The sequence below is a fragment of the Macaca nemestrina genome, chromosome 9 (genome assembly GCF_043159975.1).
Source record: "Macaca nemestrina isolate mMacNem1 chromosome 9, mMacNem.hap1, whole genome shotgun sequence".
In the NCBI taxonomy this organism is placed as follows: Eukaryota; Metazoa; Chordata; class Mammalia; order Primates; family Cercopithecidae; genus Macaca; species Macaca nemestrina.
In genome coordinates this window covers 56,880,167-56,906,191 of record NC_092133.1, presented here as the reverse complement: position 1 = coordinate 56,906,191, position 26,025 = coordinate 56,880,167, and the positions used below count along the sequence as shown (strand labels likewise).

At 36.9% G+C, this 26,025-nt stretch overlaps 1 protein-coding gene across 3 annotated transcripts; it reads right to left on the bottom strand.

The window, feature by feature from the left end:
* Window positions 1-1,080: 1,080 nt before the first annotated feature.
* LOC105466181 (cyclin dependent kinase 1) lies at window positions 1,081-18,214 on the bottom strand. 3 transcript variants are annotated; one of them, XM_011715177.3, is made up of 8 exons: window positions 18,085-18,214; window positions 16,341-16,402; window positions 11,417-11,573; window positions 10,489-10,612; window positions 8,024-8,194; window positions 3,894-4,057; window positions 3,656-3,797; window positions 1,081-2,057 (listed from the first exon to the last, which is right to left on the bottom strand). In XM_011715177.3, exons 2-8 carry the CDS (start codon window positions 16,375-16,377, stop codon window positions 1,959-1,961), a joined length of 894 nt encoding a protein of 297 aa, XP_011713479.1. In that variant the 5' UTR covers window positions 16,378-16,402; window positions 18,085-18,214; the 3' UTR covers window positions 1,081-1,958. The 3 variants fall into 3 exon arrangements, with proteins under 3 accessions (XP_011713479.1, XP_011713478.1, XP_011713480.1); XM_011715176.2 differs by having other exon boundaries at window positions 17,974-18,090; XM_011715178.3 differs by lacking the exon at window positions 18,085-18,214 and adding an exon at window positions 17,919-18,078.
* Window positions 18,215-26,025: the final 7,811 nt, after the last annotated feature.

Genomic DNA, 26,025 nt, shown 5'->3' with positions numbered 1-26,025 from the left:
ATACATTTCCCAATTTTCAAAATCTGAATTCAGGGTAGTGCCAGAGTTAGCTTCTGGGCGTTTCTAGCACATAACAGACTTAAGGGTCACTGGCCTAGAGACAAGCTCCCTTTTAAAATTAGTCAGAAGTACCACAGCACAAACTAATTTAAACATACATTTGAGATGAGGACACAATTCAGTAGATTCTCACCTAGTCACTGAAGTTGGTTGACACAGGATCAAAAGTAGGTCACTCACTATAGCAAGAGATGACAGTGTCCTACCATCTGTCTCATTTCCCTGGTCTACCAAGTCAGTTCTAATTTGATGTACTGTCAACTCTTCAGACACTTGGACTCCGTGGAGCTAGAGCGGAGGTTGAATGCTGTTTCTACATTATCTACAAGGCCCCAAACGTTTGTATCACCCATGTATCTATATACTACCGAAAAAATAAATAAGTAAATAATTATATAGGATACATTGCTAGTTTCTGTTCTACACTGGGGTAGGAAAGGGATTGTGATTAATGCTGGCTGTAAATCACTAACGGGTCGCAAGCCACAATTTGTAAAACAGATCTAGTTCAATGCCTCACTTCATAGACAAGGGAACACAGACCTATAGATACGCCATTATACCATCTCCAGTCTTTAGTGTTACCTTTCATTTACCCAATTCCTGCCATGCAATCCTAAACAACCCTCCACAATATAACCCTAAATGACTTCCATTAATAGGCTCTAGATTCTCTTAAGAACAAACTGGCTTCCACCAAAGACTACAGAACAGGACAACCAAACCACCAATCATAAGAGGTCCTGCTGCTGAAGAACGTGACACACACTTTCTTCTAGAGTGCAACATTTCCAAGACAAGATGAATTAGATAGATCCCTCATTACATATCCAGTCGAGTGTAAAAATCAGTAATCCAGGAATGCACATTCTAGCCCGTTAACCAGGAGGAAAAATAGAGGAGATACGGTTGGAAAAAGGATAGAAGTACGCTAAAAAAGTAATAAAACTATTGTACACTTCTCTTGATTGCAGCAAATAATTCAAATTAGGCTGCTCATAAGAATCACAATGAGCAGCATTATTAGTTAAACAATTTAATTCCCAAAGCTAGTAATTTTAGCTAAATATACATTAGAGCCTTTTTAGACGGCTACTAATAAACGCTATGTCAAAATGTGTAGTTTTAAACTCCGACTTGAAAGCCAAGATAAGCAACTCCTTCAGTTATTACTCTGACCAAGGCATAAGAATTCACTTAGACAAAAAGCTTTCAAAACATACCTAAAAATAGGATAGTTCATAAATTTTCAAAACTGTTCTTCCCTGTTGCGGACAGCCCTTGATCTTTGTAAGACTTAGCAAATTTTGGCATGCTCTCATGTTAGCTTTTTAACTTACTGAAAACTCCCTATAAATTTAGCATCATTTCTCAAATCTGTATAGTTTTCTCCTTCCGAATGCTCAGACATTTAGGTCAAAAATTAAAATACCAGTAGAAAAATATTCATCTTTAGCCAGGTTGTATAGTTACAACATGGCAAGAAACTGATGAGAACATTTAAACATTCAGAGCATAAAAATACTTCAAAGCATTATGAAACTTGAACTTAGCACTTTCCTAAATTTTAGTAGTTCCAACTACAGGAAACTAAAAACTGCCATAAGGACTGAGATGATTTAAGCCAACTCAAATTTTTCCCCGATTCCTGACATCAATATTATAGTTTTATTACAGTAACAAATAGTTGTTACAGTGAGACCTACACACATATACAGAATTATATTTAAATTCATATAGAATATTTACATTTTTAAGTTATACTTTTGAAATTAGAAGATGAAGTACAGCTTAAGTTTGATAACAAAGAAATATATATAAGACAAAAATAGACAAGAGTTAACAATAAAAACACAACTATCTGTTGTTATAACATGTGGAAACTTTTTGTCAGAAAGCTACATCTTCTTAATCTGATTGTCCACATCATTAAAATATGGATGATTCAGTGCCATTTTGCCAGAAATTCGTTTGGCTGGATCATAGATTAACATTTTCTGGGAGAAAAAAGAAAAAGAGATATTTATTTAGGAAATAAATCATTTTTTACAAAATCTCCATAAAACCTCAACTTTTCTAGCAATAAACCAAAACTAATACTTTCAGTGAATATCTATTAAATGAGCATTTCCACTAGTTTAACATACAAATGTCTCCTCCCCTACATTTCACCCTTGAGGTCTAGAATAACCTACTCCGTAAATCACAGATACTCTCGATAACCTCTTTTTGTTATCAATTATGGTAAGACTCAAGCATTCAGAAATAGCTTTAAAACTAAGACATAAATATAGGAAAGATGTCTAGTTAATTATATTTACGTTGAGAATTAAATGGCCACCTGAGTTATTTACAACATTCTTTAAATGGCAATTAACTATGGCAGTTTCTGATGTAGCTTCCAACAAGTTCCAAATAAAACCCTTCACAGCACAATGTGTTATAAAAATAGCTAAAATTGAGTCACTAAAAGAATTACAGTCAGACAACTTAGTATAAATTAGTTTATGCACCAGAAAAAGCTAAATAAAGTTTAGGATTGTAAATTTGATCTTTAAGAAACACTAATCTTAAAAAAATAAAATAAAATCAACAAGCAGACTAGAGATTTTACTAACTAGTTACCATCTGAACTCTCATGTAACCAGCACCATACAAACTGCTTTGGATAAATCATGGTACTCAATTCCCACAGCTAAAAGTAGGTATTAGTGCCATTTTACAAATGAGGACATTGAGGCTCAAAGGGAAGTAACTTGCCCAAGTTCACAGAGCTAAGGAATAAAGTTCAAATTTGAAACCAAGTTTAATTTACAATAATGGTTCTCAACTAGGATAGACTTTGCCCATCAGGAGACATTTGGCAATATCTGGAGACACTTTTGGTTGTCCTAACTGTGAAGAGTATACTACTGGCATCTAGAGAGTCGAAGACAGTGATGCCATGCCACTAAACAAGCTATGATGCACAGAACAATGCCAGCAACAAAGATTTATCCACTCCAAGGTATGTCAATTGTGGCTAGACTAAGGAATCTGATTTATTGTATTTGATCTGAGGGAAATCTAAGCTTAATTTTGTGGCATAAGGAGTTTTCACACTCTGAAAGTAACCCAAAGACCAATGAGAAAACATATACAATGGTATAGCAATAGATCCTTCTGATGGAGAAGCTAGGTACAAAGTACGAATAAAGCTTATTCTGAAGATGGCTTTAATAATTTAAAATATCAACCAATAAGAAAAACGCTTACATCTAGCATAAACTAAGAGGGCTTAGTAATGACAAAAATGCTAGAAAAGAGAGCCACTACAATTCAGCAACTTGAAAAAAAAAAGTGTATTAATCCTGGTCTCTCCCTCAAAATGTCCACAGCTACTTGTCAGATAAAAAACAAAAACTAATGCTAAATCTTCCTCTCAAAGCCACTAGTGCCTCTTGATATCTAAAATGAAGCTAGCATAATACAATGTATATAACAGACACCTAGCTAAAAAATGTGAGCATTCTTCCTATTTTCTAGGTAAAAGAAAGAACTGAATATATTCTGAATCACCAATAATTTGGAATTCAGTATAAAGGGCACTCCTTACCGAGAGCAAATCCAAGCCATTTTCATCCAAGTTTTTGACGTGGGATGCTAGGCTTCCTGGTTTCCATTTGGGAAATGTATTCTTATAGTCCTGTAAAGATTCCACTTCTGGCCACACTTCATTATTGGGAGTGCCCAAAGCTCTAAAAAACAGGAAAACAAAAATTTCTTAGTTAAAGCATAAATGTAATCTCATTGTTACATATGTTACCTTTATTATCTCAGTTTTTAATAGCTACCTGAAAATCCTGAAGAGTTGATCAATTTCTGAATCCCCATGGAAAAGTGGTTTTTTAGTTGCTAGTTCAGCAAATATGGTGCCTATACTCCAAATGTCAACTGGAGTTGAGTAACGAGCTGACCCCAGCAATACTTCTGGAGATCTGTACCAGAGTGTTACTACCTATTAGAAAACAAATTTTTACAATGAATAAATGTGGTGCATAAAATTAACTAAACTTGAACATCTATATTTTCATTAGGACTGTCCTTTAAAGGCTGTATGACTGCCACCAATAATATTGTTTAAGTCAATTAAAGGTACACAAAATTGAAGATAAATATTTCATTTCTAAGTTTTATTCATTAGAAGACAAAACAGATAAAAGCATAATAAATCTTTTTTTTTGCTTTTCAAATCACTAAAGATCAAGACAGTTATACAGCCTTACCTTCCCCCTCACTGAAAAACCAAACCCACTGATAATAGATTTGGGGTGATACTGAACAAAGTGCAGGTACTTTTCACTTGCTAAGATGGTACATAACAGTACCATTATAACATGAATAAGAAACATGAGAAAGAAATAAAGGGCATCCAAATTGCAAAGGAAGAAGTCAAATTGTCCCTGTGTGCAGAGATGATACACAGAAAAACTGAAGAGAGTCCACCAAAAACTCTTAGAACTGATTAACAAAGTTGCAGTATACAAAATCAAAATCAGCATACAAAAATTAAAAGTTTCTATACACCAATAACAAACTGGCTGAAAAATAAATCAACAAAGCAATCTAATGTATACTAGCTGCAAAAAAACCTAGGAATAAATTTAACCAAGGAGATGTATAATCTCTACACCAAAAACTATAAAACATTGAAGAAAAAAATTAGGAAGATACAAAAAAAAGACATCCCATGTTCATGAACTGCAAGAATATAAAAATGACCATATTACCACCCAATACAATCTACAAATTCAGTGCAACCTCCATCAAAATACCAAGGACATTCTTCACAAAAATAAAAAGAAATCCTAAAATTCATATAGAACCAAAAAAAGACCCAAAATAGCTAAACTAATCTTGAGCAAAAAGAACAAAGCTGAAGGCATCATACCACCTGACTTCAAAAATGTATTACAAAGCTATAGTAACCAAAATAGCATGATATAGCATAAAAAAAGATGCATAGACCAATAGAACAAAATAGAGAATCCAGAAATAAATCCATGTATTTACAGTCAACTCATTTTTGAGAAAGATGACAAGAACATTCACTAGGGAAAAGCCAATCTCTTCAATAAATTGTGCTGGGAAAACTGGATAATCCATATGCAGAACAATGAAACTAAACCCCTATAACTAAACATACACAAAAATCAACTCAAAATGGATTTAAAAAGACCTTAAACTATGAAACTACTAGAAGAAAACAGGGCAAACACTGTTATCGATATTGACCTGGACAAAAATCATATGGGTAAGGCCTCAAAAGCTCAAGCAACAATATCAAAACTAGACAAATGAGGTGGCCAGGTGCAGCAGCTCATGCCTATAATCTCAACACTTTGGGAGGCCAAAGTGAGAGGACTGCATGAACCCAGGAGTTCAAGAACAGCCTGGGAAATATGCTGACAGCCCCATCTCTACAAAAATTTAAAAAATTAGCCTAGCATAGTGTTGCACGCCTAGTGTATGGGCCCAGTTACTCAGGAGGCTGACAAGGGAGGATCACTGGAGCCCAGGAGGTGGAGGTTGCAGTGAGCCCTGTTTGCGCCACTGCATTCCAGCATAGGCATTCCACCCTGTCTCTGCAACAACAAATAGACAAACGGGATTATATTGAACTAAAAAGCTTCTGCACAGCAAAAGAAACAAATAACAGAATAACAGAATGAAGCAGCTATCTGCAGAATGGGAGAAATTATTTGCAAATCACTCATCCAGCAAAGAATTAATATCCAGAATAAAAAAATAATAGTAAGAATCCAATTTTAAAAATGGTCAAATGATCTGAATAAAACTTTCTCAAAAGACATATAAATGACCAGCAAGTATATGAAAAAGTGCTCAACATCACTATTCATCAGGGAAATGCAAATCAAAACCACAATGATCTATCACACCCCAGTTAGAGTAATTATCATCAAAAGACAAAAAGTGCTGACAAGAATGCAGAGAAAGGGCAACTTTTATGCACTGTTGGTGGGAATTTAAATCAGTACAGTCATTGTGAAAAACTGTTCAGAGGATCCTCAAAAAACTACAAACTAGAACTACCATATAATTTAGCAATCCCACTGCTGGGGGTGTATGTCCAAAATAAATAAAATCAATTATGTCAAAGAGATAGCTGCACTCCCATGTTTATTGAAGCACTCTTCACAATAGCCAAGATACGGAATCAACCTATGTTTCCATCAACAGATAAAGAAAATGTGGTGTATACACACACTCACACACACACAGAAAATGTAGTGTACACACACATACATGTGAGGGTGCACACAATGGAATACTAGACTACTACTCAGCCACAATAAAAGAATGAAATCCTGTCATTTAAGGCAACAAGGATGAGCTGTGAAATAAGCCAGGCACAGAAGGATAAATACTACATGTGTTCACTCATACATGAAAACATAAAAAGTTGATCTAATGGCCATAGAGTAGAATAGTGGTTATTCAGGGCTTAGAAGAGGAAAATAGAGGTAAGTTGGTTTATGGATACAATTACAGCTCAAAAAGAAAAATATGCTCTAGTGTTCTGTAGCACTGTAAGCTGACTGGGTTACCAATAATTTACTGTAAATTTTCAAATAGCCAGAACAAAGAATTTTGAATGTTCCCAACAAAAAGAAATAATAAATGCTTGGGGCAATGGATATGCTAACTACCCCAATTTAATTAACACACATTGCATACATGTATCCAAATACCACACTGTACCCCATAAATATGTATAATGTGTCCATAAAAAACGATTTTTACATTATTTAAAAAACATGAATAAGTCAAATAAGAGCTTATTAGTGATACACAACTAACCAACCATTTTAGTATATTTATCATATGGTAAAAATATTGCCTCTTAGAACAAAGCTAATGAGATCAATATCATTTGTTTAAGACAAAGAAAACAAAATAATCTTATTTATATAGCCATGTAAGAAAATGATAAAAAGGGCGGGGTGCGGTGGCTCATGCTTGTAATCCCAGCACTTTGGGAGGCCGAGGCGAGCGAATCACGAGGTCAGGAGATAAAGATCATCCTGGTTAACACGGTGAAACCCCATCTCTACTAAAAAAAAAAAGTACAAAAAATTAGCAAATTAGTCAGGCTTGGTGGCGGGCGCCTGTAGTCCCAGCTACTCAGGAGGCTGAGGCAGGAGAATGGCATGAACTCGGGAGGCGGAGCTTGCAGGGAGCAGAGATAGCGCCACACACTCCACCCCGGGAAACAGAGCCAGACTCCGTCTCAAAAAAAAAAAAGATAAAAAGAGCTAACAACAAGCCAAGACAACTAATCAGATGAGCACTGTTATTAGTTTTGATCTGGAGGCAGTCTTTGGGTCAAGGGTAGACAACTCCACAGAAGAAAGCTTTTCAGTAATCCTTTACTATAAAATGTTCCCTTTCCTTCAGAAACACTAAATGCCAAGTCAGCAATATAACACAGATTAAACAAATTAATTCCTAAATGTATCAGAAATAATATACCTTAAGGAACAAAACCTGTCTTTGAATCAATCTGACTATACTCAGGAAGGGTTCGGTCAGGAGACAGAAACCGAGGTGGTGACTTGCATAGGGAGAGTTTAATATAAAGAATTAAAGTACAACAAAGGATGGGAATAATGTAAATAAAGTAAAAAATAATGAGAACGTAAAAACTGTAGATAGGAAAATCCTTTCCTCCTGCTGTGTCTCTCTAGTACCCTCTACCTTAACATAGCAGCTGGCAAAGAAAAAATACTTAAAGGCTTCAGTTACATTTTCACATAGCATCAATGAATTTGGAGCTGAGAGGCAATAAATTGATACTGGCACTGAGTAGATATCTTTTATTATTTCTTGACTTCACAAATACAGAAAATAATCTAGCAATCACACACATCCAAAAGCCATCAAAAACCACTATTCCACTTACCTCATGTGTATAAACTCTAATAGGTATTCCGAAAGCTCTGGCAAGGCCAAAATCAGCCAGTTTAATTGTTCCTTTGTCATCAATCAAGAGATTTTGAGGTTTTAAGTCTCTGTGAAGAACTCTTCTAGAGTGACAAAACACAATCCCCTGTAGGATTTGGTATAAATAACTCTGGAAAAAGCAAAAAAAGTTAGAAACTTAAGCAAAGTACATGATTTTCTAAATAATCTGTTTCAAAGACCAAAAAATAGGTTCCAGAGAAATAATTTAATTACTGGAGCTTTCAGGCCATTTTAGGCTAATAAGCATTTGTGGGTGGGAAGCCGTTTACATACAACATCACATTTGTATACCTAAGAAAATGATCTTCACCTTATAGACATATCTATAATCATGTCAATGCACTTAGTCTTTAAACATTTTTGGTCCCCATCCTTAAATTACAAGTTGGTTTTCTACATAGAAGCCTCTTGAATTTTCTTCCATGTACCTCTACCAACTCTATTTTCTATCTTCAATACAGTTGGCCTTTTCTATCTTTCATTTTTACATATTCATTTCCTTTTTGAAAAAATTAGATTCTAAAAGTGATGGCAAAGATATTATGATTATATATTGAAATAGATAAAATTATCATAAAATGCTGCTTAGTTCAGAGAAAAGTGCTTTACAAGACTTTGTTGCCAAAGACAATGTCATTGACATTTGAAGTAACATGAATACTACAAGAACAAAGTACACAGAAAAATGACTTACAGTTTGAAATTGGGAAATAATACAGATGCTCCATCTTAGAGGGACAAGTGGCGTTCAAAAACAAAACAAAACGGATGCTCCATCTGGATAAACTTATTCTAAGTTGAAAAGACCTTGTCGAAATGCATTGAATACACCTAACCTACCAAACATAGCTAAGCATAGCCCACCTTAAATGTGCTCGAAACACTTACATTAGCATATAGTTGGAAGTGTTGAATACCTCGTTATTTATTGAATACTGTACTGAAAGTGAAAAAACAGAATGGTTGTATGGGTAAATGAAGTATGGTTTCTAGTGAATGTGCATCATTTCTGCTCCATTGTAAAATTGAAAAATTGTAAGTAAAACCATTGTTGCCTGTACATAAAACCAGTTAGAACAACTGGCTAGTCATTTGGAAAAACATAAAGCCGAATCTGTATCCCAGTTTTTAAGTCAAAATAAATCTTGACCCATACAGAATTTAAGACAAAAAAAGTGTGTGTAGAAGACAGGACTTACTAAAACTACCAGAAAAATACTGACATGTATTATTCTAATACATTCGATCTTTGAGTGAGGAAGACTTAAAAGCAAGACATAAAAGCAGAAAGTCCAAAAGTCATGCAAGATTGTTAAAGACAGTATCCTAATGAAAATATAGTAGAGAATAGGAATAGGCAGTTTATAATAGCTAAATATGAAGTGTTAAATTGTCATGAAATATAAAATTAAAACAATCTTAATATGCCTTTTTCACATAGTTAAAAGATTGATAAAACCAAGTTTTGGTAATGATGTACTAAAACAATAAGTGTTACACACCATGAATACTTAAGAGTAAATTGCTACAAGTTTTTTAGAGGGCAACCGGCAGTATCTATCAAAATGTAAATAAACATCTTCAATCCATCATTCCCACTTTAAAAATTTATCCTATAAAGTTGCATACAAAGATAAATATCTATAAGGACATTCAGTGCAGTACTGTTAATAAGAGCAACAATAACCAAGTTGGAAAATAATTTAAATGTTCATCAATATGGAAGTGGTTTAAATAATTATATCAAAAATGTAACTAGACATAGGTAGATCTACATGTCTTCATAATGTTTTACACAAAAAGGGGAAAATATGTATACTTATACATATGCAAATAAGTCCATTTTGTGTAAAAAAGTCTTTATATACATACAAAGTGAACATACAAGTATAAGATTATCAATAAAACTAACGACAGCACTACCTCTGCAGAGTGGTTTGGTAGAACTGGTGTAAGAATAAGATACTTTTATATACTTTAGTACTTAAAACTGTACAATTTTATAATTTAACTGAAATATAATAAATGTCTACAATAAATTGAGCAAAACATATTCAAAACTGGAATAAAACACCTACAACCACTACTCTGCCCTAGGCTTTCATTACTTTGTTTTACATATATCTCACAGCCAAAGAAAGACCAGACTACCCTAGTTTCCAACAATACTTATCAGTTCTATGTTATTTCAGGCACTACTTTTTACTTACTAGAAACAGTATCTGGTAATAACATGGGTAACTCTAACCTGTATAACCATGAGGGAGAAAAATGAAATACTTTTTCTTATTCTATTTTGTAACACTTTTTCCAAGCATATTCCCACAAAACCCAGGGACTTCTGTATATAGTCGCTTTATATCCACAGTGCATAAATATCAATAAAATTAGATAAGCTTTTACCTTAACAAGTGAAGAATCCATGTACTGACCAGGAGGGATAGAATCCAAGTATTTCTTCAGATCCATGGAAAGAAACTCAAAGATGAGATATAACCTGGAATCCTGCATAAGCACATCCTGAAGACTGGAAAAAAATAGATATATATGAAAGAAGAATCCAGCAAACATTTTTGACCTGTTTCACAAAATAAAACTCCTTCCATAATTTCAGTTGCTATAATAAAAACTGGGGAAGATGTAGTAACTTCCCTAATGGCTGAGACTCAAAACTCAAATTTAAGAAAGGAATCTCAGTGCAACTATTTAAAATTAGGCCTAGTACAGGAGGTGCTTGTTTATAAGGAGCCTGTATTCCAAAAGAACATTATCTAGGTTGGCTACTAATTGCTGAGAGCTTAGTTTTTCATCGAAGTGAATTATAAAAATAAATTTTAAAGTGGTATCTGACCTTAAAAGCTACTTCTAATCTCTAGCCCCAGACAAATAGAATTAGATTTTAACTTGGACTGTTAGGAAGACAGCTCTCCAAAAACACCCAATGCAAATATATTAAGGAAAAAAATCTTTTTCATTTGACCTAGCTACCTTTCTTAAGACTCTGACTAAAGGATCTTCAGGAACTAGAGCTCCTCAAGTAGGAGAGAGTTGACAAAGCTCTATGAAAAGGGCTTTACTCCCATGGCCAATTTACCTTGCTTTTCCAGCCCCAAATATTAATCTACATCACCAATCTCCTCTAACTCTGTTCTTGCTTTAACAGCCTGTTCTCTTTTACATATGTGCAGCATTCTCAACTAACAAAAATAGGGTTCTAGTCCACTCGGTAAGGCTAGACCAAGAAATTAAGCAAATGTAAAGATTTCCAAGTTGAAATTTATATTTGAAATAGCATGCAGAAAACGGCTTACATTCAGATATTATACCATACCTGACTATATTTGGATGACGAAGTTCTTTTAATAGAGAAATTTCCCGAATTGCAGTACTAGGAACCCCTTCCTCTTCACTTTCTAGTCTGATTTTTTTCATGGCTACCACTTGACCTGTAGTTTTGTGTCTACCCTTATACACAACTCCATAGGTACCTGAAACAAAGTAAATAATATGCTGTGTGACACACTCACAAACTAAAAGAGTTTTTTTTTTTTTTTCTTCCTTATGGCAGGGTCTTGTTCTCTTGTCCAGGTTGGAGTGCAGTGGGGCAATCAAAGCTCACTACAACCTCCACCTCCTGGGTTCAAGGGATCCTCCCACCAAGCCTCCCAAGTAGCTGGGACTACAGGCACGCGCCACCACATCCGGCTAATTTTTGTCTTTTTGATGGAGATGGGGTTTCACCATGTTTCCCAGGCTGCTCTGGAACTCGTGAGCTCAAGCAATCTACTTGCCTCGCCATCCCAAAGTGCTGAGATTACAGGCGTGAGCCACCATACCTAGTCAAACTGAAAGATTTTAAGATTATTGAATCTCATAAGGGTCACATGATAGAAATGTCTGGTGTGGCCATATGGGAAGTATCTTACTCATACCCTTATTGCTTCCAAAAAGAAATTGAGAGTAACTACAATCTGTATGGCTTAAAAATAAAATTCATGTAGTCATCACAAGTTTTCTATACATCTAAATCACCATTAATGTTCCAGCATATTTTACAGAACAAAATAGATCATTTGCAAATTAAAATTAACCTTCTGCCAATATCCTACCCAGCAATAAAGCAGGCATAAAATATAGTGTAAAAATTTGGGCTCCAGAAATATTACTGATAAGAGTCATTATGCTACTTCCAGAAAATACTGTAGAGTGCTTTATGCTTTTCAAAACACTTTTATCTGTATCTCAAAATACAGTCAACAGTCCTCATTCTCAAAAGAATGGAGAAAAAAGACCAGATGTTTATTAAACCTAATAAAGCACATAGTATGTACTACATATTAGGAAAGCCTCACACCCATTTGCAAGTTGATAAAAATACTGATTTCGATATCTGGGCTTCAGGTAGTGAGCAACAGTATTAATCATAAGGAATAGCAGGGAGGGAGGAGATGGATACAGGGAATGAAATGGCAATAAGGGAGAAGACTAGCTAAAATGCATCATATATCTGGCAACGCTGAATTCCCTAGGTAAGTCTTTTTAAACTTGAGTTGGAGTTTAGGGAGGTCCTGAATCCTTTAAGTACACACAAAATTTTGTTGAATAGCTTGCTTTCCACGGCATTGTTTTAACTTCAAAAGTGTTTAGAGTGCACTGTTCTAGGAAAAAAAAAGCCTCTTCTATAGCTTTTATGAGTTTCTCTGAAGGTAGCAATATTGCAAAAAAGGCTAACAAACCAACAAATTACCAACTGCTTAGTTAGAATATTAAACAGTTTGAGCAGTAGCAAATTGATGTTACTTAAGCTTAATTTTTTTGACAGAACCTCTATACAAAAGTCTATGTTTTCTTAAATACTGGTGTCATTTTAAAACTATAAACTGACATAAAAGCCATTTTATACTATTCTGATTAAATTGTGGATTAATGTATAACTTTTTGATAACCAAAATTACTCTATGTTAAAGGAGAATTGACTATATTTAATCCTCACAGTCATCCTTAAAAGTAGATAACCTTCATAAACTTAAAATCTACATTTTTGGGGGGATGTAAATTAAGCTCTCATTAAACACAAAAAGTAGGTAAACCAGTAGCACAATCATCTGGCATACTGTTAAAGTGATCTCAGGAAAATCAGTCACTTGCATAATGTAGTAACATAAGCAGTTAATGTTAAGTTCAGAACTAATTTTTTTTCTAGCATCCTTTCTTCTCCCTCAAGTGTACAATATCACCTAACCCTAAATAGCTTTCAGAATTAACAATTAACCAGGGGCCAACACTCAATGTGTTGCATTTTAGAGATAATATCACTTCTCACTGAACTACTGGAAGAGGGGTTAAACAAAGCAGAACTATTCTATTGGTTAATCATCCAAAATTGTTTTTGAAATACATGGTATATGCTCCAAAATGAACTTGGAATTCTAAAGACAGAAATACTCTAGGGTATTTAACTAAATATAAATAACTAAGGAGACAAAAATCATAACACAGGTAAGCCTAGAAGATCACTGTAAATCGAATGGAAGATTTATCCCAGGAAACAAAAAGAAACAAAAGAAAAATATGTAGGATATGATCAAGTTATGGAGGCCCTTAAGCAGAAAACCTTCATTAAGCAAGTATTTATCAAATGCCCACTAAATGCCAGGTAAGGTTCCACCATCATGGATACAGCTACTCTACGATCCAAAAAGACATTTTCTTAAGACAGGAAGGAGTTCAAAGATTAGTATGACAACACTCAGATTTCTGTAATTCAGAAGAAACCAGAGAACAATTTTTGTAACATTTAAAATAGTAAAGTCTGGATATATTTAAGAAATGAATTAGGTTGTCAAGACTCACTGTCAAGTGAGAGAAAAGGCAGACTCTTCTAAATCAGAATTAAAGAGGCATTAACTGCCAAATGAAAGGCATGACCTTGGGTGGATATTCAGAATATACATGCAGATTTAGGGGTAGAACATTTCTACAACTTACTTGAAATGGATTAAAACGCAAAACAATTGAATGTTCTCACCACAAAGAAATGACAAATGCATGAGGTGATGGATATGCTAATTACTCTGTATGATTTGATCATACAACACATACATGTATCAAATCACCAAAACATACCCCATGAATACGTACAATTAAAATGTGTCAATGAAAAAAATAAAAAATAAACAATGCTAACATACACACAGATAATAAAGTAAATATGACAAAACACCAACACCTTGGTAAAACTATTACAAGTTCATTGCATAAACCTTTCAATATAGATTTGGAAATGTTCAAAATGAAAAGTTGAGGGGAAAAAATATAACTTTTAAAGTAGTATTTTAATTCTAGACTTTAACCAGATACCTAGCAGAACCAAAAGAAAATTCTGTGTGGATCATTTAGGCCTCCATTTATTTTCACAAGTTCCTTTTTCCAAAACAACATCCAGCACATAATCCAAAACAATCAGGCTTGGAGTAGAAACAACAATACAAGCCAGAAAAAGAAACAGTGTTCAGAAGAACAAACAAGGAACACAGATGTTATTATTATCTATTTGGCTATCTCCTGTGGGTTGGGCACTACTGACAGGCAGTGGGCAAACAGTTGTGAACAAGACAAAAACCCCAGCCCTCAAGGATACTATGGTATAATAATTAAAATGGCCATTAAGCATGATGCAAAGGGAACTACAAAATGCTCTTGGACTAGAGGAGGAGATAAAAAATGAAGCCAGTAGAGACTGGCCTCCAGGTAGAAAGAACAGCCATTGCCAAAACTCATAGGCCAAATCACAGGATACATTTGAGGACATCAAAGAAATCCGAATTAGAGTTGAGTGGCATTAGATGAGGCTGGTAAAGAGACAGTTTTGGAGACAGTGTTCATAGTAATAACACAATGTTCAAATGATAAACATTTGAAGGTTTTCTGAGTTAAAGCACTCAAACAAATGCTTTCCATAATATTGTTCAATTGAATCGTATCTTTCGTGTTAAGTCCAATTATCACCATTTGCAGAGGCAGAAACCGAGATCCAGAAAAGTTAGAGGGTTTACCACTGTCACACTTATAGAAATAAAGAATGGGAGTCATATGACTTAATACATGTAATGGATTACATTTAAAATTACATTCTTAACTGCTCTTATTTATGGTAGCAATTAAAGTACTTTTCTCAGAAGTCAAATCTGTAGTTTCCTATAGGTTTGGAGTTCTATCATCTTAAAGAAAAATATATTTATACTTTAAGAAGGTCTCTTTTTATGCCAAACTGAAATCAACACAAATTCCCTGGGAATTTAAGAAACATACTACAAAGCATTAGACATACTAATCACATTATTTTTAATTCAGCAGCAAAATGTGTTTAGTAGAATGGGTATGAGGTATTTAATTTGTTTAAAAATAAAAATAAATACACACACACACCCCTCCAATCGAACACCACACTAACTTGTCATTCCTATTTCACTAAATTCCCTCCAGTATTCCCCCCTTGTTTTTTTACTATTTCTTGTCAAGTGAGGTCTTTGATCACATTAAAAATATAGTTGTGAATTTCCTTCTGGCAGAACCGATATAAACTGGATTCTACTAGCAAATTATTTTGTACCTGGAGAATTGAGAATGTTCTGTTGGAGTCAAGGAACAGGCGAAGGGATATACCCCTCATTTGTGCCATATATAGATCTGATCATTCCTTCAAGTACCACAGAAAGGGAATGATTATATACGTAAGTTATAGTTTTAGAATAGCTTAAACATGTACATATGACAGGTCATTTTTTTCTTACGGTAACTAAATAGAAATTTTATTTAAATTAGATTAAGTCAATTATTGTAACCAGTCTATAAAGGCTGGATAAAAATATTTATCATCCTAAAAATAATTGAAAGAGACTAAAAATAGATTATGAAATTAGCATAATTCTGCATCCCTAACCTCTGCCCCTCAACACATGTGCAAGTCATCAATAGTGTCTTCAAAATACAAGTATTTCTGATACTTCTTTAGTATCAGAAGACTGTAAGACTATGGGGGTGAAGGGATGGGTCATTAGGGATTCAGTAATTTCAATTCTCTTGAAATGTGAACAAATTTGCGTTTATTAAGTAAAGAACATATATTAATGCACACTGGTACTACAAGACATCTTAATGGTTGAATTTTAATAAATATTTACATGTGTTCATATTACAGAAGTTGTAGCATTGTTAAATCATCCCCAAAAATTTATATTACTAAAACCACTCACCTTCTCCAATTTTCTCTATTTTGGTATAATCTTCCATAGTTAGTCAATGGGTATGGCAGATCCTAAAATGAAGGAAAAACTGACTTAATTACATGCCACTAACTTGAGTAGTTTTAAGCATTACACTATATGTAAAGCATTTTCCACTGTGCCTACTGCAGTACATAAGTATTCCATAAATATTAACTACATTCAAACAATATTTACAAGGGTAAGGACTCCTACAATAACTTTCCATCCTTCTGGACTCCTGAGACATTGGAAACGTGTATATTCTATACTAGTGTAGTATTTATTTAGCTTCTTCCAATCAAAATAACCCTCAAATTCAGATATCAACTTGTCTATTCTTTCCAAAGAAAAACCAGAATTATGTTCCCTTGTTGTGACACTAGTATCTGAGTGTGCCAAAGTTATACCCAAATATTTCAACAAATTTATACCGCTTTATGATATTTCTAATTTTATTCAAAACACTATTTTTTATAGTTATAAGGGGAGAACTAAAATGTGTTCAGATTGTTCATTAGGAAAATTTTGTTTAAAGCGGCAAAAACATTTTAAGTGTTTCCAGTTGCCCACGTGACAATTTTAATCTTTTTTTCCTCTGCTTGCAGAGGTCACAAACATGCTCAAGACTTTCAAGGTACTTTTTCCAAGAGTCGGAAATATCACTTAAGCACCCTAAAACAAAAGAATGAAAAGTGCAATTCCACAGATAAAATTCTAATTATAGCCTACACAATGTCAAGGACTAAGCAGAAAAACTGTATACCTGAATCACAATGAATGGGCTTAAAAAAAAAACAAAAAACAACCAGAAGTTCAAGACTTCCTCTGAAGTTTGTCAATGAAACTTCAGAACTCCAGGCATAATTACCTAGATTTTTCTAACACCCATCACTGATGATAAGATCATTTATAAAGCCCGCTCTGAACAGACCTTTAAGTTCTATTTCCCACATTCATCTTCAAAGAAAAAAATCAATCCAGAAAGAAGCAGAGATATATCTTTTTAAATGAAAAAAACTGCACTACACTGCTCATGAGTGTTAAGTGCCTGGGCTGAGTGTTCTTAACAGCTCCAGGTGGGCCGGGGCCGTGGGCAGAGCAAGCCCCAGAAGGCCCACGAGTTCCGGGATCGGTTTCTCAGGGCAGCCTCGCTTTAGGAATCTGCGCCTGTACCTGGCCCAGGTGCGGTCCCGCTTTCCCACCTCCGAGGCGGGATGGGAGGGCGCTCAGGGGCCGGGCCCAGGAAGGAGCCTGCCACTCCGCTGGCGCTCAGTGTGGGGGAGCGGATTTTGCTTCAATCAAGACCCGAAAGCCTCCTAAGGCAGTTCCTAAACAGCCGACCTGAACTCACGACTGCAGCCCCGAACCCCCACCCCCACCCCCACGCCGCCTAACCCCGCCAGGCTGGGCTCCCATAGCCTCCCTCTAAAGCCGGCGCAGTGTGGTTCACACGCCCAGGCCCAGGCAAAGGCCCTGCCCACCCCACCCCGAGGCCCAGCCTGGCTCCGCGCAGGTCCCTGCTCTCCAGTCCGGCCTTCTTAGAGGACCCCGTTCCTCAATACTCGCCCTTCGAGGTCCCCGGGCCATCCGCTAGACACGACCCTGACCCCAGCCACTGTACCCGGCTTATTATCCCGCGGCGGCCGCAGCGGCAGCTACCACAACCGCGTAACTCTCCGCTCAACTTCCAAGAGCCAGCTTTGAAGCCAAGTGCGAGCAGTTTCAAACTCACCGCGCTAAAGGACCCCGGATCCACCAATCGGGTAGAACGTAGACTTTCAAAGCAGCCAATCAGAGCCCAGCTACGCTAGGCTGGCCTTCCCGGGTGTCTAGAGCGCGAAAGAAAGAGGAAAGGGCGGCTAGAGAAAAAGCAGGAGGGCGGGCGCCAACTGAGTGCGAGCGCAAGCGCTCTCCTCCAGCCGGGAGAGCGTCGTCCTACTGTTTCTAGTCAGCGGAGCAGGAAACTACTGTTCGCTCCGTTCTTCTTTTAAATTTTTTCTCCGAGCATTGGCACAGTTCAAAATTATTATCCTCAAAATAGCTCATCAAAAAAGTGATATTGGGTTTACCTCGAGATTCCATTACTTTCACTTCTAATACTTAGGGTTAGGAGTGTATAGTTATGTTTTTCTAAATGCGTGATTTGCGGGCTGGCTCCAAGGAGCACCTTTCAGTGACCTTAAGAAGGTAATGGAAAACTTAAAAGACTGTCTCAAAACTGTAAAGGAAAATTTATTATTTATATCGCTGTGCTTTGTTTCTACCTCATTTTTGAATTTAATATTAAATTATTTTATTATTTACATTTTGTGTATTATGCAATTAAAAACATTTGAAATGTAAATTTTAAAATATTTTCACATCAGAATTTTAAATATATATAGAGAGGCATGTATTTAGAGCCTGGGTTTCATTATGCTATGCATGCTGGCCTCCAACTCCTGGGCTCAAGCAATCGGCCTCAGCCTCCAGCGTAGCTGTGACTACAGGCACCCGCCACCATGACCAGCTTAAATATTATTAAAACACAAAAATTCACAATTCTATGAGGGGAGAAAAAGAGGTTTAAATTATGCTTTAAATAATCCAGTGTCAAAAACTCTGTCTTCATTGCCATCCACAATATCCTTAAGACAGATTTCTGCATTTAATGCAGTTAATTTTTTTCTTGTTCTTTCCTTCTTTCTCTTTCTTACTTTTTTTTTTTTTTTTTTTGCCTGTTTGTTTGCAGAGACGGTGTCTCCTTACGTTGCTCTAGCTGGTCTCCAACTCCTAGGCTCCAGCAATCCTCCTGCCTTGGCCTCCCAAAGTGCTGGGATTACAGGTGTGAGCCACCAGCCCAACCTAAACACCATTCTAAAATCTTTTTAAAATAAACAAATAGAACAGTAAAACAGAGCTAGAGATAATAAAAGTCCATTTTAAGGATTTCTGGTTGCATTGATCCTAATAGGACATAGAACAAAGATTGATTACCACATACACCACAAGTATGTATTAGAAGACCCAAATTAGAATATGGAATGGAACTTCCTTACCCTTGTGATATAGAATATATCACATGCATTTAAGTGTTTAATACCTTTTAACACAATGAGCTGCATCTATCATCTGGTATTATACATTGCATCTGGCTCAACCTTGACAATTTTTGTTCATAGGTGATAGAGGCAGAGCATTTGGGATTCATGGTATAGGCAGGAATTTAAGAACTCCTGCTGGAGCCTAATCACTTTTAAAACTTATGTTTAAAATCCAAACTTCATTTTTTAAATGAAAACTGACTGCCCCAGAGAAATGCTCTAGGGAACCAGGCTGTTCTGTGCACTTTACGGTACTGGTTTTAATGAATTTTAATATATCTTTCTCTTTGAGAGGCTTAAGCAAGGAATTCAACTTCTGTATCATCTAAAAACAGCAAATAATTCATTATATCCATTTTACCTTCAACATAAAGAAGACCACAAGCTTCCACAGCTGTGATGCTAGGTGTATCAATTTAACTCAATCATCTTTCTTTATAAAGTTTCAGAGGTTATTATAAATCCATGCTATCATCTTGGCAAATACAATTTATTGCCCTTTGGGCCAACTTCCATGTAGTGTCTCTAAAGTGCAACACTGTGCTTTATAGACACAAAAATGAATAAGATACAGTTACTGCTGGAGGTGTGGAGGGTAGGGGAGCACAATGATTATTGAGAATTCTCTTCCGGTACTTACCTTGTAACTTATGTTATAGGGCCATGTGAGAACCTGGAGGAGGAAACTGCTAATGCTAGCAGAAGTGACATTTGAACAAAGACTGGGGAAAGAATTGTGGAGTGGGCCTTCCAAACAGAGGACATTGTATGAGTAAAGCACAGAGGCCAGAAAGTCAACCCAAGTAATTCAGGGTGCCACCCATAGTAGAATGCAGGAAGTGCTGCATCCTGTGATGTTAAAGTCAGAGAAGGGAGTCTGCAGTCAGACTCCTGATGAGCCCTGAACAATGTTCCGAAGGATTTGAGCAGGAGAGGTACACACAGCCTTGGAATCGTATTTTAGGAAAACGACCATAGAGTTGATATAAAAATAAATAAATAAAAATAAAAAACTGAAGAGGAGAGCAGGGGAAGGTATGTGCTCTGAAAAACTTCATATCTGTATTTTGGTAAACTCCATTTTGGAAGGGAAAAAAAAAGATCAGTTGGTATTGCACATAAGTATTTTTGGTTTTGTTTCTTATATTTAAGTATTGCTATGGCCCAAGAGCTTGGTAGCTCTCACTCTGCCATGTGAGGTTAGAATAAGGCACCTGTCGGTGAGGAAGAGAGCCCTTGCCAGAACCTGATGTTGCCTGCCCTCTGAACTTGCACACCGAACCTCCAGAACTAAGGAAAAATAAAATTTTGTTGTTTAAGCCACCTAGTCCATGGCATTTTATTATGGCAGCCCTGGTCAAGACAGGTGTTTTTTTTTAGAGAAGAAAAATTGGAGAACATTTACTTGAAAATACACCTCGGGGCCAGGTACGGTGTCTCACGCCTATAATCCCAGCACTTTGGGAGGCCGAGGTGGGTGGATCACGTTGTCAGGAGATCGAGACCATCCTGGCCAACGTGGCGAAAACCCATCTCTATACTAAAAATACAAAAATTAGCTGGGCATGGTGGCACGTGCCTGTAATCCCAGCTACTAGGGAGGCTGAGGCAGGAGAATCACTTGAACCTGGGAAGCGGAGGTTGCAGTGAGCCGAGATGGCACCACTGCACTCCAGCCTAGCGACAGAGCGAGACTCCATCTCAAAAAAAAAAAAAAAAAAGGAAAGGAGAAAAAGAAAGAAAAAGAAAATACACATTGGGAAGGAAGTGGAAGAAACTAATAAAAATGTGCCCTCTGTGGAACACAAGAGTGACCTGGCACAGAGGTGGAAAGGAGAGTTTTTACCTTTTGAATGTTGAGCCATGTGAATGTACTACCCTAGCCCAAAAATGAAAGAATAAATAAATGAATGAATGAATCAGTCTTGCCAAGGCCTCCATTGCTACTGGATAAAAATTGTAAAAATTGGCCAGACGCGGTGGCTCACACCTGTAATCCCAGCACTTTGGGAGGCCAAGGTGGAGGATCCCTTGAGGCCAGGAGTTCGAGGCCAGCCTGGGCAACATAGTAAGACCCTGTCTCTATACAGACAAATACATAAAAAGAAAATAAAGTGTAAAAGTTGCTGCAAAATATATGCAAAAGAAGAAGATTGATCTTTCTTCATGTTAAATCAGAAAGGAAAGTGATAGAAAATGCAAGATATAGAGATTCAGGTCTTTTCACCACAAGGGAAAATACTGAACTATCTATCGTTGCTATGACAGAGTTGGGCATTTTCTGATTATAAAAGTAATGTGATTTTTCTGTAAATTTAAAAAAATAATCCAAAGTGTAAAATATAGATAATAAAAGTTTGTCATATACAACCTCCATGCGCCCTATCTTCATCCCCCCCCAAAAAAGAGAAAGAGATCACTCTAAACCTCTTGGTGGTTGTAATTTAAATGCATACATGTCAACCCACCTTAATCTCTCATTGGAATTTTAGAAACTGGGCATGGTGTAGGGAGAAGAGATTCATACATCAACCTTGGGACTAATGAGGATCAAGGGTAACAGGTGAGTAGCTATGGATCTTCCACCTAGGTGGGGTGCAAATGTTTACAATGCAATATGGTGGAAGACTGCTGTGTGCAGGACATGGGGAGAGGGCATCAGGCAAGGCTTCATAGCAAAGGTGACTGAACTGAGTCTTAAGGAATGAAAAGAGTTTGCCAAGAAGACTAATGAATGTGGAGAGCTTCTTGATCCATTGACAACAAAGAACAATGTGAGTTAGCAGACTGAAATTAATTCAGTACACTGGAACATAAACAGAGTCTGGAGGCTGAGCAACGGTCTTAAACATTAGGCTAGGGAGTTAAATAATATCTATACCTTGAAGGTAATGTTCAAGGTCATGCTAAAAGATCTGGATTAGAGGTTGGACTTGAAAAAAAAAATGTGAATAAGGCAGTGACATGGGCATAAGTGGGAGTTAGGAGGGAAGAGTCCTAAGGAGGACTGGTGACGCAGCATGAGAGCCAGCAGACAATGAAGGGCTCTGCAGCAGTCCCAGCAGGTGTGAAACACGGGGAGATGGCAGTCAGTTTCAAGAGGAAGAAATGACAATGAGATATTTTTAGGAGCTGGGACTGGGCTAAACAAGGGAGAAGGAATCATCAGGAATGACTTGGGTGTGTGGCTTTGCAACAGGCTGAGGGTCCTGCTCTTCTAGAGAGATGCTAAGGGGCAGCTATGGGGCATGGAGCATCACTTTGGGCATATTGATAGTGAAGTACTATGGGACATCCATGTGGCTGGATATGGCCAAGGGTAGGTGTAGGTTCCATGGGGCCTGAAGTGTATATCACTTGGGGATTGCTATGATTTGAAGGTATGTGCCCCTCTGAAATGCATATGTTGGAACTTAAACCCCAAGGTGATGGTATTAAGAGGTTTGGCCTTTGGGAGGTGATTATTAAACCTTGAGGGCTTTTTCCTCATTAATGAGATTAATGCCCTTATAATAGATGCTGCAGAGAGCTGCTGGTATCTTTCCATTTCTTCTGCTGTGTGAGAACCCAGAGTCCATTCTTTTTGCCCTTCTGCCATGTGAGGACACAGCAAGATGGCACCATCTTGGAAACAGACAGCAGGCCTCACCAGACAGCAAATCTGCTGGTGCCTTGGTCTTGCACTTCCCAGTCTCCAGAACTGTGATACATGGTTTATAGGTTACTCAGTCTATGGTATTTTGTTATAGCAGCAGGAACAAACTTAGAAAAGGGATCCTTTTCAAGAAAAGGAATCCAAAATTAAGTGTGAGGAAGAATATGTATTGAGAATAAGAAATCACAAAATTATAGAATTTTTTAAGTTGTAAAATCATATAAAATCACAAAATCCACAAATTATATTTTTATTAATTAGTTGATACATCTTTATAATGCTTTTTGTCTACTTTTTTAAGCTACATTTTTTAGAATCATATTTTAACTGTTTTGTTATCTACTCACCTTACAAGCTCCTTCATCTTTTTGTTTTTTCGTGATGCAACTTTATAACATTTTCTATATAGAGGAAAAAGGTGGCCGGGCGCGGTGGCTCAAGCCTGTAATCCCAGCACTTTGGGAGGCCGAGATGGGAGGATCACGAGGTCAGAAGATCGAGACCATCCTGGCTAACACGGTGAAACCCTGTCTCTACTAAAAAATACAAAAAACAAGCCGGGCGATGTGGCGGGCGCCTGTAGTCCCAGCTACTCGGGAGGCTGAGGCAGGAGAATGGCGTAAACGCGGGAGGTGGAGTTTGCAGTGAGCTGAGATCCAGCCACTGCACTCCAGCCTGGGCGGCAGAGCGAGACTCCGTCTCAAAAAAAAAAAAAAAAAAAGAAAAAAAAGAAAAGAAAGAGAAAAAAGGTAATTTAGTCTTTCCTCTAGCATGGTTAATCCAAACTGGCTTTGAATGATTGATCATTTCAAAAAAGTTTCTTTGGCTTCCTATCTCATTATTGGTTATATCATGTAAATTTTTAGAATTTCTGTCCAATTTGAGGAAACATTTATTTCACATCTTAGCTGTTTGTACTGCTGCTCTAAGTGTGTGCCCTACAAATGCAAGAGTTATGGTAATCCTGATTTGTTGATTCCAAATATTCCAGATTCCAAAAATTATCTTATGTTTTTATAATTGTTTATCGTATATTAATGAGTGTATTCCTGACACAAGAGAAGTTCAGTTTATATGAGGTAATGATGAAAATCAAAATCCTGTCTGCTTATAATTTTATACATCTAAGTTTATTTGTTTGTTTGTTTGTTTTTGGACAGGGTCTTGCTCTGTCACTCAGGCTGCAGTGCAGTGGTACAATCATGGCTCACTAAAACCACGAACTCCTGGGCTCAAGTGATCTTCTGCCTCAGCCTCTTGAATAGCTGGGACTACAGGCACATGCCACCATACCTTGCTAATTTTTTGTTATTGGTGGTGGTGGTGTTGAGATAGGGTCTCGTTTTGTTGCCCTGACTGGTCTGCAACTCCTGGGCTTAAGCAGTCTTCCCACCTCAGCTTCCCAAAATGTTAGAATTAACAGGTATGAGCCACCATGCCCAGCCACATGTGATAATTGAAAGAACTTTCCACAGGTTAGCTTCTCCTGTTACCCACTACTTACTTACTTCTGGTTCAGTTAAGATCTTTTACCCTACACCTTCACTTCCAGATGCCAAGAGAGTTTTCAGAGCAGGTGGAAAGAGTTTCCTGGGAGCTGGGCCTACATTAGGACTGCTGGCAATACCTTGGAAGTGCTGTGGATAAACAACTGGATACCATTAATTCCAATCTAAAGTATGTCTTAGTCCACTTGGGCTGCTGTAACAAAATGCCATAGACTAGGTTGCTAGATACAACAGAAATTTATTTCTCACAGTTCTGGAGGCTGGGAAGTCCAAGATCAGGGCTCTGGCAGGTCCAGTGTATAGCGAGGGCCTGATTTTGCATAGACAGCTCTTTTCACTCGAACCTTACATGGTAGAGGGGGCAAGGGCTCTCTCTCAGGCCTCTTTCAGGGTCCCTTCTCATGAGCTAATCACTTCCCAAAGACCCCCCTCCCAATATCATTACCTTGAGGATGAGAATTTCAACTATGAATTTTGAGGGGACATAAACATTTAGGTCGCAGCAATGTATCCTCAACTCAACTTCCCCTGGGCTGAACCCCAAAAATGTTCATAGTCACTCAATGCCATTGAAGAGGTGGGGAAATATAACTGATAGAGAATTGAAGTGTAAACAAACAGAAGCCTTAATCAATTGTAGTTAAAATATCTTACTGTATACATTTTACAAAAACATGACTACATGAGCATGTTGCTAAGTGTCCCTCTCAGAGCCGTGAGAGGGACACTTAACCTTCATTAGAATCATGGTGCATCTAACTCTGAAACCTGTGGACAATTTTATATATAGTTGAAGCTGAGAGAAATGATCAGGGCAGTCATTGTAGTTGAATTGCTTAGGTATTTTTTATATTTTTTATGGATTCCTGATGTCCCTTAAACTTTATCACAATACTACTTATGCCTAAGATAGGCCTTTCTTCCAGGACTAAAAATGCAGAGTGAGAAGTGATTCTTTAAGTTTTTATCTTTATAAAGTCATCCCACTGAACAAAGGCAATGGATTATGATTAGATCTCTAATCAGCAAGTTAAGGAATTCATATAAAAGCTCATTTTCTAATGGTGTTAAACAAATGAAGTCCTAATTTAACTCACTATTCTGTCATCTGAAATGAAACAGGCCTGAAGATTTAACATCATGAAATACTCCAGTTCATTTTAAATGTTTACTATAATTAACAAATTTCAAAGAGCAAAGCTACAATGACATTTCTCTTACTGCTAAAATCATCTGGAACATAATGTATTCTTTCCTCAAAAATGAGACAAACACTTCAGAGTGTGGTAGTGCCTGAGGACCTCCTTATGAACGTCCCTTATCTGGCTCTGTGCTGTGCATCATTTTATAGCAGGGATGTGCTGCTGAAGTACAACACATGGCACTATACAAAAGCTCCAAACTATGTCAGTTCCACTCACCAAATA